Here is a 16286-nt window from a genome sequence, read left to right on the forward strand (position 1 = left end):
TCTCTCTCTCTATATATATATATATATATATATATATATACACATATATGTATATGTATATACACATACACCACATACACATACATATATACCACATACATACACATACATACACACAGAAACAGGCATAACACACACACAGCAGATCTCATTTACCTATTTTTGCAATAAGACTTCCATACAAATAAAACCAACAACAACCTTCTAAATGAAATGTTCAATCCCTAACATAGTTTCTAAAATACTTTAACTCACTGATTACTTGTCACTACTCTAGAGCATTTGATTTCTCACACTGAGACTGAAATAATCACCATACACCTTGTGAATTCAAACACACACACACACAGAGACACACACAGAAACAGACACACACAGACAGACATAGACACACACACACAGAGACACACACACACAGAGACACACACACACAGACACACACACACACACACAACACACACACACCTCATTGCACGCCCACTTTCCTTTTAGTGCCTTCTTTGTGCCTAGGTTAGGGTCTAGCTAAATCTGGGAGTTACAGAACATTGCCTTGAAAACTCTTCAGACAGCTGGAGAAAGTCTATATTAATGATTTAAGCAACAAATGATAATGTTGAAATTTTCATTGGATTAACAAAAAGCAAGCAAATTTCTGTGGTGAGTAGTTCTGTGAGGAGCTCCCTCCAACCCCCATCTTTGTTCAACCCTTGTAAATCCAAACTGTACTTAGGAAGGCTCAGAAGGTATTTATTACAGAGTGCTTAGTTTTTGATTCCATGCAATGGCCCTTGTCATGACTGTGAAGTTCAATATAAACATTTCTCCGTGTGAAATGGGCCCATGAAAATGTGCCATTGAGCTCAATGTTGAGAATAACTGTTTCTAGTTTATGGTTTCATATTTCATGACCACAGGACACAGGACAAAAATAGCTGGCTTGCTTCAAATCTGGGGAGAAAATAAGATGAAGACTGCTCTGGAAAGGCAGGGTCGGCTGTGTTAGTTGTGTCTGTTGCTGTGAACACGGTGAAGAAGGTTTGCATTGGCTCACAGCTAAGGGTGTAGTCAGTCCATCATGGTGGCAGACGGCTAAGGCAGCTGGTCACATTTGCATCCACAGTCGATAGCATAGATCGTGCACGCTCGTGTTCAGCTCCCCTCCTCCGTCTTAGTCAGTACAGGATCCCAGCCCGGGGAATGCACACACCTCAAGTGGCCCCTTGCAGGCATGCCCAGAGGCTGGTCCCCTCGGTGTGTCCAGATCCTGCCAAACTGACAAGGAATATTAGTGGTAACACTACCCCACAGCGAGTTTGGGGGCAGAGACTGAAGTTTGAAGGTGTGACCAGAGAGGCTGACTGTAGAATGACAGTGCTGTGGAGGGACTGGAATGTTAACGGTCCCCATCTTAATTTGTATCGGGAGTTTCCCTGGTTCCCAGAACAGCCATTCCTTGCCCACCCCTGTGTTCAAATCCACATCCTGTAACTAACAGATAAAAACCTCTGAATTTATTAACTTAGCGACCGCTAGCCTCTACCAGCTCCAAACCAAGAGTGTCACCAGGGAATCTTAGGCCTATAGGAAAGATTCCCTCATCTCTCTGTAACTTGCCTTGATTTGTGACTTTCCTTGTTCCATAAAACTACATAATTTTGTGAAACTGCTTCCATGTTGAAGCATGGAATTTGGGATACCCTAAGTCTGTGTTCCTGGACCAGGATCACCCAACGGATTCAGAATAAAATATCTTATATTACCTTCAAGATGAGATTTATGATTTTGTGTTGACAATTATCGGGCCCAATGTAGGGCTTCAAGAATGCTCGTTTTCCCTGGAGGAATCAGCTGAATGAGTCAGGTCCAGGGCATCGGTTGGGGTTTTAACAGGTAGATTTTTGGTAAGTTCTTTCTGGGGCTCTGGGCCTCTTTCAGTTTGGTCAACAATCTATTTGTTTTTTCTTACCTAGCTAATTAAGAATCTTATTTTAATTCAATTGATTTTTTTTCTCTCTTATTTTTTCTTTTTGGTCTGCTTTCAAGTATTTGGTTTAAAGCATCTAGATTTGGTGGCTTGCTTGCTTAATTTTAAAGCATTTTTGGTCTCTGTTTGCTTTTGGCTCTCTAAAGGCATTTGGATTTTGTTCACTTTTGGAACTCTGAAGGCATCTTTGATTCTGTTTTGTTTGTCTCTGGTAATATTTTGATTGATTGTCATTTAGACTTTGTCTCCTGACAGACCTTTTTATATGTATAATTATGTATTTTACTGAGTCTCCTGTGACCTGGCCAAGACTTCAGTCTAGGAATTTTGTTTGTGACTGATAATAAAGATGCCAGAGGTGAGAGACATTTTCCTCCCACCCCAAAATGTGGAAGAGTCATGGGAAGCAGCTCATGATACGCAACGGCCTCATAGGGGACTCAGCTAAAACACCCTGCTCCTGGGTCAGAAGGAAGTTTGTTGGCTCCCGGGAGACACATATGAGGGACTGTCACCCAGTGTCCTGAGCACCTTCGTGTTTGCATAATTGTACAGAATAACCTCTGAGGAGGTTGATCCCCAAAATGGCACATACAACTGTCCCAAAACACATATTCACTAGCTAGCATCAACAGCAATATTTCAGAAGAAAATGTCTGTGAGAGAGAGAAAGAAAGAGAGAGAGGGAGGAAGAAAAAAGTGGAAAGGGGCCAATGAAAAAGGCAACAGAGATGAACACATGCATAATGAAATACATTGATGTGTATGTGTTTGTGTGCATGTATGTGCATATGTGTGAGTATGAGAGTGTGTGTGTGTGTGTGTGTGTGTGTGTGTGTGTTTGTGTGTGTGTGGACAAAGTTTCTAAAGAGAAGGAAATGTTTAGAGATAAACTACCATCCGTACTCTAGCCAGCTTTGTATTTGATAATTACTGAATAACCTGTAAGTATTTGGAAAATGGGGAGATCGAAAAGTAATCTAAACACTCACAATCCCCAAATTGTTTTTTTGTGTGGTTTTTTTTTTTTTTGCGCATTTAATGTAGTCCTAGGCAATAAATTTTTTTAAACTCACAAATAGGCAGCCTCCTTTAATTAATATGTAAAGGATCTATAAAGAAACAAATCAAGAAAATTGGTAATTTGTAATGATAAAGAATTCAATAAGATGCTAAAACAAAAATTAAAAAATTTAGACTTTCCATAAAGTGAAGAAAAATTCTCAAATTGCTCCTACTCACCGTTCTCAGACCCTGCTTCTTTATCTCCTGCCTACCTTATAGTTTTCCTTGGGGAGCTTTTTTTCCTTTAAACTCTTATGATTATGGTAAAGTGTCTTTTTAAATTAAAACCAGTCCTAAAATCCCTTTCTTCATTAAAGCCAAAAATCTCTCTTTGACCTACAGGGAGTCAGGCCCTTACAGTTTAGATGACTTCCTCAGCCTTTAAAGTCACCAGAAGAAGCCAGCAGCCCTGGGGATTTATGCTAAGACTCGTCTTCAAGAATTATCTTGAGTTTCCCCGTCTGTCGTTTAACTGATCAGTTCTTTTAAACATGGGTTCTGTGTTCCTTTGCTTCTGTCTTTCTAGCCAGAAACACACTAAATGTTTGAATGCCGCTGACTCCATGTTATTGGTCTTAAGCCTTCATTGTGTTTTGCTCAGATATAATAGCCTCCTTGACCTCACTGAGGAAGGCTGTCCTATGTTGGTACTAGCAGCTCCTGCACAAGGAACATTGGGGTTTGAAGCCCTCACAGGTGGAACTTGCTCAGTTTTCTTTTCTTTGTTTTCTTTCTTTCTTTCTTTCTTTCTTTCTTTCTTTCTTTCTTTCTTTCTTTCTTTCTTTCTTTCTGTCTCTCTCTCTCTCTCTCTCTCTCACTTTCTTTCATTAGAGCTGAAAATAACATGCAGCCAGGTCAGTTCTGCACTTACTGTCTGTGGAAACTTGAGCGTGCCTTTTTATTCTTTCATTCGTTTATTATTTATATCCTATGCGGTTCCATAAAGGCTCTGTGCAGCTCACCCTAGAGGCTATAGGAATGAACAATGAAACCTTCGCATCCAGTTTCAAACACGAATGACAAACGCAGCAGGCTGAGCAGTGACAGGAGTGCCAGAAGCCTTAAGCTACGAATGTGCACCACCTTGAGCACAAAACTTAATGTTGCATGCTGGAAAGCCACGGGATAGACTAACGGTGAGCACAAAGAAACCGCAGCGAGATGCAAGCTTTGATTCATTAACCTAACAAATCTACCAAAATGAGTTAGAAGAAAGATAATATTTCTCAAGTGCTTAACTTCAGGGAGAATAGATTCCATGGTTCTTTTTACATAATCAGCCTGAAATCAAACAACAGTGAAGAATATTTACCAGGGACACAGAATTATGTTTCATATTTCTAACTAGACACGAACTCTAGAGAGGCCAGGGATACAGGTAGAGTATAGGACTGCAGGTGCCTTCTTTGTTGTGTTAAACACTTTCAAAGTTTACACTCAAAACAAAAGAAGGAGCTTCCCAGGGCCATGAATGAACTGACTCTCAGTTTTAGAACTAGTACTTCATGGGTTTGTGAATTAAACCCACTCAATTCAAGATAGTTTTTACAAACTAGAGTAGCTCAGCTAAATAATGACTATAAAAATAGAGTAGTGAGGTGGTTTTCTAAGAATGAGGCGAGGTAAAGGACCACTCCTTAGGAAGTCCAGAGGCACCACAGATAACAGGCCTGCTGTACAAACCCACTTTTCAGTTTTCCCATCTAGAGTCTGGAGGTGTTGCCCACTGAACGAGTTCCGAATTGAACACAGTCCTGTGTCAGCAGCAGAAAGCTCAATTTTCCGAGGCTCCCACGAAATGCTAAGGGCTTGGCTTCATTCACAGTAAAATGTTTATTGAGCACATCCTGTGTGCTAGACACTATTAAAAGCCCTCCAGATAGCAAATCAACCGACTCAGTAGAAAACCCCAGGTGGAATCACTTTCAGCAGATTAGCCAATGTGTAGACGATTCTTTTGATGTTGTCGTTTGCATTTAAAAATTATCTGCCCAGCGTTATGGTTCCACTTCTGACACAGATGAAATCAGCAGTTTAACTTACAAGTTATCCAGGAAGATGGAGCTTTCCCATGACGCCATTGCAAGGTCATCATAGAAAGGCAACAGAACCCACTAACCATGCCATTTCTTGAGGAAAGGAGGCACACATTCACTGCATTTTAAATATGAACCAAACTATTTATCTAAGAGCTTTATTTTTTGTTTTATTTTTAATTTAATTTTTTATTAAATTTTCTTGAGTATGCCAAAGGTGAGAGATACTTTTCTCCCACCCCAAAATATGGAAGTGTCATGGGAAACACCTCATGGTATGCAATGGCCTCATAGAGGAACTCGGCTAAGACACCCTGCTCCTGGGTTAGACGGGAGTTTATTAACTTTACATCCCAATTCTAGCCCCTCCCTCATCTCCTCCCAGACCCATTCTCCCTCCTTCTCCCCCCCATTTGTCAGAAAGGGGGAGCCCTCCTTCCCTACCATCTGACCCCAGCCCATCAAGTCTCATTAGGACTGCCTGCATCCTTTTCCTCTGTGTCCTGACAAGGCTGCCTCACCAGGGGGAAGTGATCAAAGAGCAGGCAACAGAGTATATGCCAGAGACAGCCCCTGCTCCCCTTACTAGGCAACCCACTTCAGACTGAGCTGAAGTGCTGATGGGCATGCTTGACCTACTTTAAAAGGTAGCCACTCCTTGGTCATGTCCTCAGACTCAGGTAATCATTTTTCAGTAAAGCAAAGACTATAACTTTATTTCCATTTCCAATGCCTTTTGTCACAAGGATAATAAGCACAAAAATAGTAGATCTAAAACACAAAATAATTACAGATGAGCACAATTTCAACTATAATGGAATCTGTGTGTTTCACACATCTTTCTTTTCATGAGCAGGATTACAGAGGATCCATGCCCTGAAACCATGGACAGTTCTAGGGAATTTATAGCATGATTATAAAAAAAAATATATATGCAAGCCACGACTTTATTCATTCTGACTGAAGCTTCAATTATAATAGCAAGCTGCATTTACAATCAAGTTAAACTTATTCCACAGGAAGCTAAACTTGACCTTTTGGTTTTTAAGTAAACGGAGCACATTTTCAAAATGAGCCAATCCAGAAGCCCTCACAGTTGCAAAACTGAATTATATAACTGTCCAGTTAATCTTGGCCAGTGTTACAGTCTATTATCACTGAAATAGATATTTCATAGTTTCTTTAGAAAAAAAATTCCAGGGCATAGAAGAGAAATGGGGCACTAAATTTGCTATATTCATATTTCCATGTAGACACAAGGAAAAAAATCTCATTAAGCAAGAGTAGCTTCATCCGTAGATGCAGGATGGTTCCCATGACAGTGTACACAGCAGTGAGTGATCTCATCAGAAAATGTGTGCATGTTGCTACACTGTCCAGCTTGCCGTTGTCAACATCTTATTGCCTACAGCCAGGTGAACAAAAGCATGAACGCTGTGGTTTTCAGGTTACTAGTGTAAAATTAAATGTTACGTATCAAAGCATGTATTAAAAAGTCAGGGTCATATTCCATTAAATATATCGAAGTAGAAACAGAATAAAAGGAAAAGTGTGAGCAAAATTTCTCTTCATAAATGGCAAAACGTCACCTGAAACTTTTTACGAACTTTATGAAATAAAATAGCAAAGGAAACGATGTACTGGAATGATTTGTCTCTTTCTTGTCGACGTCACTAGATTTGAAAGCGCGTAGGTGACGCACCTCTGGGCATGTGTTCAAGGGTGTTTCCATAAAAGTTTAGCTGAGGAGGGAAGACCTACCCTGAATGTAAGTGGAGGCATTACATGGGCTGGGGTTCTGGGTGCAAGAAAAATAGAAAAAAAAGGGAAAAAATTGCTAGATGAGAGTGAATGTTCATTTCTCTCTCTCTCCCCCCCCCACACTTTTTGACCAGGAATACAATGTGGCATAACCACCTGTTCTATCTGCTGTTCCCCTCATGCTTTGATAGCTCCCATCCCCAAGAGGCATGAGCCAAGGCAAGCCCTTCCTGCCTTGAGTTGCTTCTGTCGGGAATGCTGTCACATCAAGGAGAAAGTAACTCCTACAGAAAACTGGAACCCAGGACTGGGAGGGACTGCTGCCGTAAGAAGTTGGGTCGTGAGGACCACAGGCTTTGGAACTGATTAGGGAAGAAATGCAAAGGAACTAGAAACCCAAAGCAGGAGAAAGCCTGGAAAGCTATGAGCCAGTGGCTCTCAGTTTGTGGGTTACAGCTCTCACAGGGGATCCCATATCAGTATTCTGCATATCATGTATTTATTATGATTCATAACAGTAGCAACTACAGTTATGAAGTAGCCATGAAAACAATGTTATGGTTGGTGGGGGGGGGTCACCACAGCATGAGGAACTGTATTAGAAGGTCACAGTGTTAGGAAGGCTGAGAACCCTGCTCCAAGCAGAGCTTGGTGGGCCGTTCAGCAGACCAGAATGCTGGGAGGAATATGGGCAGGGGAGCTCCTCTCCTGAGGTTTCAGTGGGAAGTAAGGACTCTTGAGAGCTAGCTAGAGGCTGCTCATGCTGACCACACTTTGCAAATCTAAGTGAAACTCAGTTCAAAGTAAACTGATGGAGGAAACATCAGGAGATCGTACACCAGGCTGCGGTGTGGTTACTGCCCATTTCTTGATGCCAGCTCTAGGGTGGATAACAGAAAGATATGGAAATCGTACAGTTTGGCGAGCAAAAAGGTGTGAGGAAGAACAGAAGTATAGACAAAGCAGATGCGATGAGAGTAGCTATGATCATTTCCGAGAAAGCATGTGCTTGTCCATGGAAAATAGGAAAGGTGTTGTGAGGGAATCATTCCACCTATCCAAGGCTCCAACATAAGAAAATGAAAAGCTACTTAAACAAGAGTCTGAGCTGAGAATGTTGCTGACAGGATTTCCTGTTGGGAAATAGCTTTCTAGGGATGTTTCCCAAGTCCAGATGCCAGTGTCTGCAAAAGCTCTGGTGAAAAGGGGCCAGACAATGCCTCAAGCTGGCGGCAGGGCAGTCAACACAGTGTGCTTTCACAAAGTGCAGCAGTTATGGGTTCACGGAGGCTTGAATACAAGTTCCAGAAAGCCGCTTGAGGCCAGGCAGTATGTGACGGGAACAGATTCCCTGAAAGAAGGCTTTGAGCCGTCGTTCTATTAAGATGTGATGGTTAAGATTGAGTTGCATAGTGACCCTAAGATATTGGGGATACCAGACACCATAGGACAGCTACCAAAGAGAATTGTAGGTAGGAAAAGAGACAGCCTGGTAAAAGACTGTCCAAAACAAGGTTAAAATATTTTTAACCTTGCAGCTACAAATCTGGTGTCTGGGGCTCTTACTAGTATCATGCTCCTCTGCCTTGTGTAACCCTTATCTCTAGTTGTGCTGCATGAAGCACATGTATTCTAAACATTCATGAAAAGACCTTTCCTTTCCCTCACAGCAATCAGTAATTGTTTCTCCAATTTTGGGTTAATTTTGTTCCTAATCAAAATACTGCATGCCAAGAGAAGTTATTAAGAAGTTTATGATGGGTGCTTCAGAGAGAATGAATGAGTGTTCCGAGTGACAGCTGTGGAAAGTATCCCAGGTCCGTCATTACATACATGTCCCGAAGCATCTCATTGTACTGATTACAGTTTTTTTAAATGTTATGTGTTGACTAAAAATAAAACCTGAGAACAGCCAGGGAGAGACAGCTCAGAGGTTATGAACACTCCCTGCCCTGGCAGAGGGCTGGAGTTTGGTTCTTGGCACCCAAGATGGTTCACAGCCATCATACCCCAGCACTCACAAACAGCAGCATATAGTCTCTCATTCATAGTCTCTCTCTCTCTCTCTCTCTCTCTCTCTCTCTCATAAAAGTAAGCCTTCAAAAACAGATGATAAAAAACTGTGTACATTAGGGTTTGCATAATCGTTAAGCCCTCACACTCAAAATAAAAAACATAATTCAGCTCCAAGTTCAACAAACTTGGGGTTGTGCAGACAAAATGAAGACAGGAATCTTTGTCATTTTTTTCATTTTTACCTTATATTAGACACTGACCGATTGCAATTGCTTGTATTTATGGACTATAAAATGATACCGTATGCATATAAAGCAGAATGAGTAAATCAAGCTAATTAAAATATCTGTAAGGTGTGTTGAATACAGGATGGAATCAATCTCAATCAGCAATCAGCAAGTTAATGAATATCTCATTGACACAAAGCATAAGCCTTTCAGTGGAATAGTCAGAAGGTAGGAAAGCTCAGCTCAGCCCCTTAGTTTCCTGGGCCGCTTAAACTGGTGACTTTTTGATAACTAATTTGTGTGCATTGGGCCTGTAGATGGGGTGCATCCATGCTTGTGCTTGGTGTGTGCATCCATGTGGCGGTCAGAGGGCACCTCGGGGTATTGTTCTTCAGGGTTTTCACACTGGGCCACTCACCTGGGCTCCCTAGGTTGGTCTGGCTGGTGCTCAGTGGTTGTCAGGACCCAGCTGTCTCCTCCTCCCACCAGGGCTCAACCTCTAAGCACAGGCCACTGTGCCTGGTTTATGTGGGTTCTGAGTATTGAACTCAGGTCCCCACACTTGTGACTGACTGCTGTCCTGGCTGACCATCCTTGCAGACGCAGTTAACTAACTATTAACTCCAGAGGCTCAGGCTCTCCTGGTCAGGAAATCATTTAAAATTATTCAGGAGAGATTTAGATATCAGTACACATTTAGAGAGTCAATAATGATTAGATAAAGCTGTTAGATTAGATTGATGATGGCTGTGGTTACTAAAACAGTGAAAACATGATTGAGTCTCGGAGTGCATCTTCCAAGAGGTGAGATGCTGAGAAGTTAGATTTCAAAGGCAAGAAAGTAAATTCCTACTTGGGACACAGCATTTCTCTGCTGTCTTTCCTTTCACTTTGCTGGATCGACATAAATTGAGCTTGAGAACCAAGGCTGAAGTTCCCCAGCCTTGTTCCCCCTACGGAACCCTGTGTGGGCCAAGGATACCCCTGTATCCCGGATGGCAACACCCCAGAAGTGTCGCAGATGTCAGCAGGTGGGAGGAGAGGTTTCAGCTCCTCATCACTGTTCAAGTCCTTTTTCATCCACTGAACAGAAGAGCTCCAAAAGCAGCATTTTCCTGTTTCTTTTCTTTTTAAGCTTTATTTATCTATGTGTGTGAGTGCTCTATCTGCATGTACACCTGCACGCCAGAAGAGGGTATCAGACCCCATTATAGATGGTTGTGAGTCCCCATGTAGGTGCTGGGAATTGAACTCAGGACCTCTGGAAGAGCAGTCAGTGCTCTTAACCATTGAGCCATCTCTCCAGCTCCACTTGGGTTTCTTTTATTCACAAAGTGGAACACAATAGCTCTACATCCGCTCAGCTGAACCTGGCTGAATTGGCTGTATCCTATTCTGTCACAATCTTCTCTGATTCGTCACTGTTTCTGCCACTCAATTAGACATCACTTTTAAACACAGGTGCTTCCTTCTACAAACTAACTTTACCTTCATTGTTTGGGATTAAAGGCTTGTACCACTACACCTGTACGTAAGCTTTTCTTTACCTGAAACTGGCTCTACACCAGACTGGCCTTGAACTCAGTCTCCTGCATTAAAGGTGTGGTTTTTTGTTTTGTTTTGTTTTGTTTTTTGTTTTTTTGTTTTTCCCAGCCAGATCACACAGACACAGAAGGTCTTTGGATACGATCTCTTGCCAGAGCAGCCATGTTCTGAACTGAAGTTCCTCTACAGTATGCTCAGAAGTATTGAGACCAATGGAGAGATATAAATGTTTTTATTTCCTCTGATGAAGGATTGAGATGAGAGCCATACCCAAGATGTATGAATACACAGCTTGGGCTGAACACAGATCATTTCCTTCTCTGTTCTATCCCTAGGCCTAGGCCTGGAAGCTTCTAGCCTCTATACAATCTAATGTTCTGCAAACCTGAACCTTGAAGGCTTCAGCTTCCATCTGCTTTTGTAGGTCTAGAGTGTTTCAGCCGCTGAGATGTACTGCTAAATAAACTCATGCTTTCTAGCTTTTTCTGAACTCTGAGCTGACTATTCTGGACCAAACTCCTCTCCAAACTGACTGACTCAGTCTGGCTTCTCTCTCAGCTTCTGACTAAATTGCTCTGCTCGGCCTCAACATCACTCTGGCAATATGTTCTAATCTTCTGGTTCCTTTTCATTCTCTGGCTCATTCTCTCTGCAGCTGTCTTTACAAAACTGCCCCAGTAAAACTGCCCCACACACTAGCACTCTACCCCCATTCCCTCCCTGTACTACTATTAAGTAGCCTCTCTTTCCTGTCCTGTTCTTGTGAGAGTTGGGCGTATCCCACCTCCTACTCATTCTGTCAAATCTTTCTCTGATTCATCAGTTTGTCTGCCCCTCAATTAGACCTCACTTTCAAACATGCCTGCTTCCTTCTGTAAAATAAGCCTGCTTTCCTTGTTTGTGTTTGAAGGTATGTACTAAGGGCATGCCTGTATTCTGGCCAGATCCTACTGTAATCCAGAGTGTGTCTGCATTCCAGCCAGATCACATAGACCTAGAAGATCTTTGGATGTGATCCCTTGACAGAGCAGCCATGTTGCTGGATTAAAATTCCTCTACGGGGAAAAAAAAAGTATGGAGGAGATATCATCATATTAGCTCAATCTTGTGTAAAACCTCCTGGCAGGACGTCTTGGGCTACCACAGTGACATCACTGAGTATAGGAGTTAGAAGAGAAGTGCAGTTGTCTCTGTGAGCTTGTGTGGCCTGGTTCCAGGAAGACCCTGAAAAATGTTTCTGGTGGGAAGGGAGAAATAACTTATCTCAACAGCCACATACATAGCAAGTCAAAGAAGGTAGGTGTGGGCAAGGGGGAAAGAAAGGCAGGTAAATTGGATGGGTAGTGGAGAATCTCAGGGGAGCGGGTTTTTAGGGTGCTAGATAATAAAGTCTTTAGAATGAGGGTTTGGGGTCCTATATTATGATATTCAAAAGATTGTGATAAGCTTTGTCTTGTTTATAGTAACATGGTCATTCAGAACTCAAAGGACACTCTCACTGGTGTTTTGAGGCTAGATTATATAGAGCTGGACAGAGGCAAGGAGCTTTTACAGTAATTCAGACAAGAGAGAGGGTGTCTTGAGTCAAAGTGGTAGTTGAGAAATGGTTGAGTTATACTCAATAGAGTGTGATGACACATTGAATGTGAGGGATGGCTCATAATATGACTCCATAGCTTTGTTCTAACTGGAAAGATGGCATCAGCATTTCCTGCATTAGAGTAAAGACAATGCAGAGAGGAATAATGTGGGTGAGATCGGCTGTTTTGTCGTCTCTGAGAAAAGTTCCTTATGTGGTTCAGGCCAACGGTGAACTCCCGGACCACCTGCCTCCTCCTTCCTACTGCTGGGGGTTACAGGTTTACACCACGGCACCCATGGGAGGTTGGCCGGGGATTGGTATAGTTGGGCATGCTTTCATGACATGTAATTGGAGATGTGGAACCAGGCAGTTTTGTGCATGAGTGTGGCTTAGAGACACAACTGTGTGAGTTCTCAAAATCATGGTCATGTTCAGAGCGCTTGCAGATAGGAGCGCATGGAGAGTAAGAGCTCTGTGGGACAGGCATGCCTGGAGAGTGATTAGAAACTCAGAGACTCTCCTACTAAGTTAGCACTTCCCAGCACTGTTTTCAATGGTGAAAATTCCTTCAGTTCAGAGGCGGATGCTATTGCTTTCAGCTTTTACAAATCAGGAAAATGAGGCACAGAAACGTTGAGGAATTCGCTCACACTGGCAAGCAAGTGACTTCTAAATGGTACCTCAGCATTTCCACCTACAGTCTCTGCATCCACAGCTCTTGTTAGAGAAGAAACCCCATCTAAAGGCTTGAGCCCCAAGCCCTGTGAAGTGGGAGGTAAACAAGGGGAGGCCAACAGCAAGTCTGAGAATGCGAAGCAAGCACTGCTTTGCCCGAGGAATCCTACTCATGTTCAGGAAGAGCGAGAGCCATCGAGACTAAGTCAGGCAAACCAGTGCTCCCTTCGCATCAGAGAGGCTTGTGTAAAATTACAGATGAGGACAGTTGCCTCTCCCACCTGCTTTCAGTGGGCTCCTGCCTCAGTTCACAGCTCAGCTCAGTGAGGAAAAGCAGTCAGCAGCGCACAGAGACAGACTCGCAGCTCTCTGCTCGGCCTGGGAACGTGGTAGCTCACGATCCCTCACCAGATCTCCAGCAAGTGCTTACCAATAAATGTGAGGGCTGCAATGGGAACCTGACAGCTGCACTTGGGACCCCTCAGCCCTTAGAAAAGGAGAGCGCAATGCAGATTCCTGGTGCTTTATCAATGCTGCATCCCAAGGATGTGGGCAGGAGAACTAAAAACTTGAAGTAAAATTGAAATCTGATTGTAAATCACTTTATAGATTAATTAATTATAAATGCATTCAGAAAAGTTTCTCCATTTCTAAGCTCACCTGAATGGACTAGAAAGGGGATAAAATAAAACCTACTCTTATCACTGCACCGAACTTTCCAAACGGCTTTTATTGCTACGTGAAGAACAACCGTGGTGTGGCACACATGAAAACGGAACAGCAAAAGTGAAATACAAGGAGTGTACTGTACCTTGTTTTACCTGTAAGGAACACACACCTGACAAAAGGCAATTTTCACATCCAAGGTTGGTTCACTGCAGTAGTACAAGAAATGGAGGCTCATAAATACCTACAGGGAACAAAATCGGGGGTGAGTTTCCAAGTTGCTAACTTTTAACCACTTAATCATTTAGACTTCATCCTCATCTGAGTTACATGCAGGAGATCACGAGTAGCACATAGGCACCAGAGTTCTCGCCCGTATCTGTTATAGGCACTTTTCGCAAATTATAAATATTACCTAATGCAACGTGCTTCACATATTTTGCCAGCTAAAATGATCAATGTCATCATAATCATATAGACTGGATATAATAAACTGGATATTCCTAATAAGCTAAGGCTAAATACAAAATTTCTGTAGCACCTTCAATGCTAGGCAACACATATGCTCAAGAGGACATGTATGGAAGCTTGCTGTAGAACTGGTGTGTGTCATGGTTCAGAACATGTTGTGCACTGCAGACTCGGGTGCTGGAGGCTTGATTGTCAGGTCACTGGGCCAGATGGCACAACCCTAATAGCTGGATAGGCCCATCGATGGATCCACAGCTGAATGGACTGCTCAGAAGCCTGGACGCTCAGGGAGGTGGGGCTGCTCTGCAGGGCTGTGCTTGTTCCCTGTCCCTCGCTTGCTAGCTCGCTTGCTCTGCCTCCCTGTCCACCACGTGCTCCCCATCATGATGCTCTCCCACAGCACAGACCCACAAGCTAACACCTCCGAAAACGTGAGACAAATACGTATCCCCATTAAATTGTTATGCTCAGGTGTGTTATCTGGGTGTTGGGAAACTGACACAATGCTAATAAGTGAACTAAAATGTCTAATATAATTCTAGAAAAGACTGGATTAAAGGTGAGTGCTTAAATACAGATAAAACTGTCAAATATGATGTTTTGTGGGAAGCAAGTTGGAAGCTCACTTTTTAAAATTTAAGATATGCAAAATAATAAAGTAAGTAATATAACCACAGAACAAAAAGGGGGCACCCTCTTAATAACAGTTCGATCTTGGTGGGAACTAAATTTTTTAATTTTACTATTTTCTGTGAGTTTGAGATATTTAACAATTCTGCAGGGTTCTGAATGGAAGAGAAGGTTAAGGCTATGGCAAATGAGGACCTAGATTCCTCAGAAATGAAACAGGAGCTGCAGAAGCCGGCAGCCTCACCCATTTAATTAAACACATTTTTAACATCATTGCATGCAAGACAACATTCTGGGAGATCAAAGGATTTAAAAGTGAGTATGGGTGTAAGACTTCGGTTTCTGGCATGGGATTGATTGGGTATCCCAAAAACAGGTCTGATGTCAAAATTCCTAAAAAATGTTAGATGAGAGACATAAAAGATTTCAAGATACACAGCTAAGCTGCTCAAAGGGGGCAGGAAAGGTTCTGAGAGCTGAGAACAGTGTGGAGGGGGCACAGAGAGGCACATGAGCTGGAGCTGCCGCTTGGCCCTCTCCAGCAGGAACATCAGGTTTTAACCGGAATAGGCAGAGCACAGGAAGCAAGCTGCCATGTACCTGGGTGGGAAGTGACAGTGGGGATGACTGCAAAAGCCTTGCTACAGGAAATTTTACAGCAACTTCATGAGGAAGCAAAACAACCCAAAAGCAAGATCTGAGTTGCTAGAATTATGTTTAGTATTGGGCTTTGACGTGCATCTACCTTCCATATAAGGAAGAGTAGAAGGATTAAAAAAAAAGTAAACATCCATGAATAAAGAGCAGTTTGGGCACTTGTTTGTGTGGGGGAGAAAGAAATATGCTAGTGTAGAAGAAAGTACAAGATTATTGTAGAACTTGAGCATACATAAATACAATAAAGAGCCTAGAAGGAGGCAGATCCTCTAGAGATCCGGAGACCAAATTATCTTAAGGTCTACATTGTAGACATGTGGGGAAATGGGAAACTGTGTGCTGAATCACGAATGAGACCCTGGTCACTCATGTAAGAATAAAAGCCGACTTCTATTGGAAGAAGACAGTCCTGCATGGGACTCTTTTTTTGCATTTGAGTGTGTTTTGCAAACAGAAACCTTGGCTGCTTCTCTTCCAGTCTCAAGGAAGGTTGTATAGCAGACAAGCTTGAAAGATAAATTCAGCATGCTTGAAAGATAAATCTCCCTCTTAGACCAAATAGGCAATCCGAGCATGCTCCAGTATACTAAAAGCTGGTGAGTGCCTTGGACACGAGTTAGGCTTGCTTCCCATCCCTCATGAAGGACGCAGAGCTCCTAAGCTCAACGCTCCTCTGCAACGTGACAGTTTTCCAGCCTGCCTTGCATCAATCACTCTGTGGGAACTAGGGCAAAGCAGCTGTTCTGGATGTTGGCACTAGCTTCTGGCTGATGCATTGCTGTGAGCAGCAAAGAACCTGTATTGGATCCAAGAACCTTATGTTATCTGCCATTACCTAGGAAATGATGGAAGCCTATCTTAGAAGCTTGCAGACAAGGATATATCTCAGATTCTCTAGAAGTCTTCATTCCTAACTCATCTTATAGAGAAAAAAATCCAAATAAGGTTAAAACTTCAGAAAGGGTCAAATT

At 42.6% G+C, this 16286-nt stretch overlaps 1 protein-coding gene across 6 annotated transcripts in view; it reads right to left on the minus strand.

The window, feature by feature from the left end:
- Mapk10 (mitogen-activated protein kinase 10) overlaps nt 1-16286 on the minus strand; it is a 270735-nt gene that overhangs the window by 118931 nt on the left and 135518 nt on the right. For 4 of the 6 annotated variants that reach the window (XM_060381043.1, XM_060381047.1, XM_060381042.1 and 1 more), the window contains exon 3: nt 13730-13801. The exons of 1 other annotated variant lie outside the window; for it this stretch is intronic. In XM_060381043.1, the coding sequence (XP_060237026.1) occupies nt 13730-13795 (66 nt within the window). In that variant the 5' untranslated portion in view covers nt 13796-13801. Of the gene's footprint in view, nt 1-13702; nt 13802-16286 lie in introns of all 6 variants that reach the window. One more of the 6 variants, XM_060381044.1, reaches the window with a different exon arrangement.

This window comes from Meriones unguiculatus, chromosome 3, assembly GCF_030254825.1.
Source record: "Meriones unguiculatus strain TT.TT164.6M chromosome 3, Bangor_MerUng_6.1, whole genome shotgun sequence".
NCBI lineage: Eukaryota > Metazoa > Chordata > Mammalia > Rodentia > Muridae > Meriones > Meriones unguiculatus.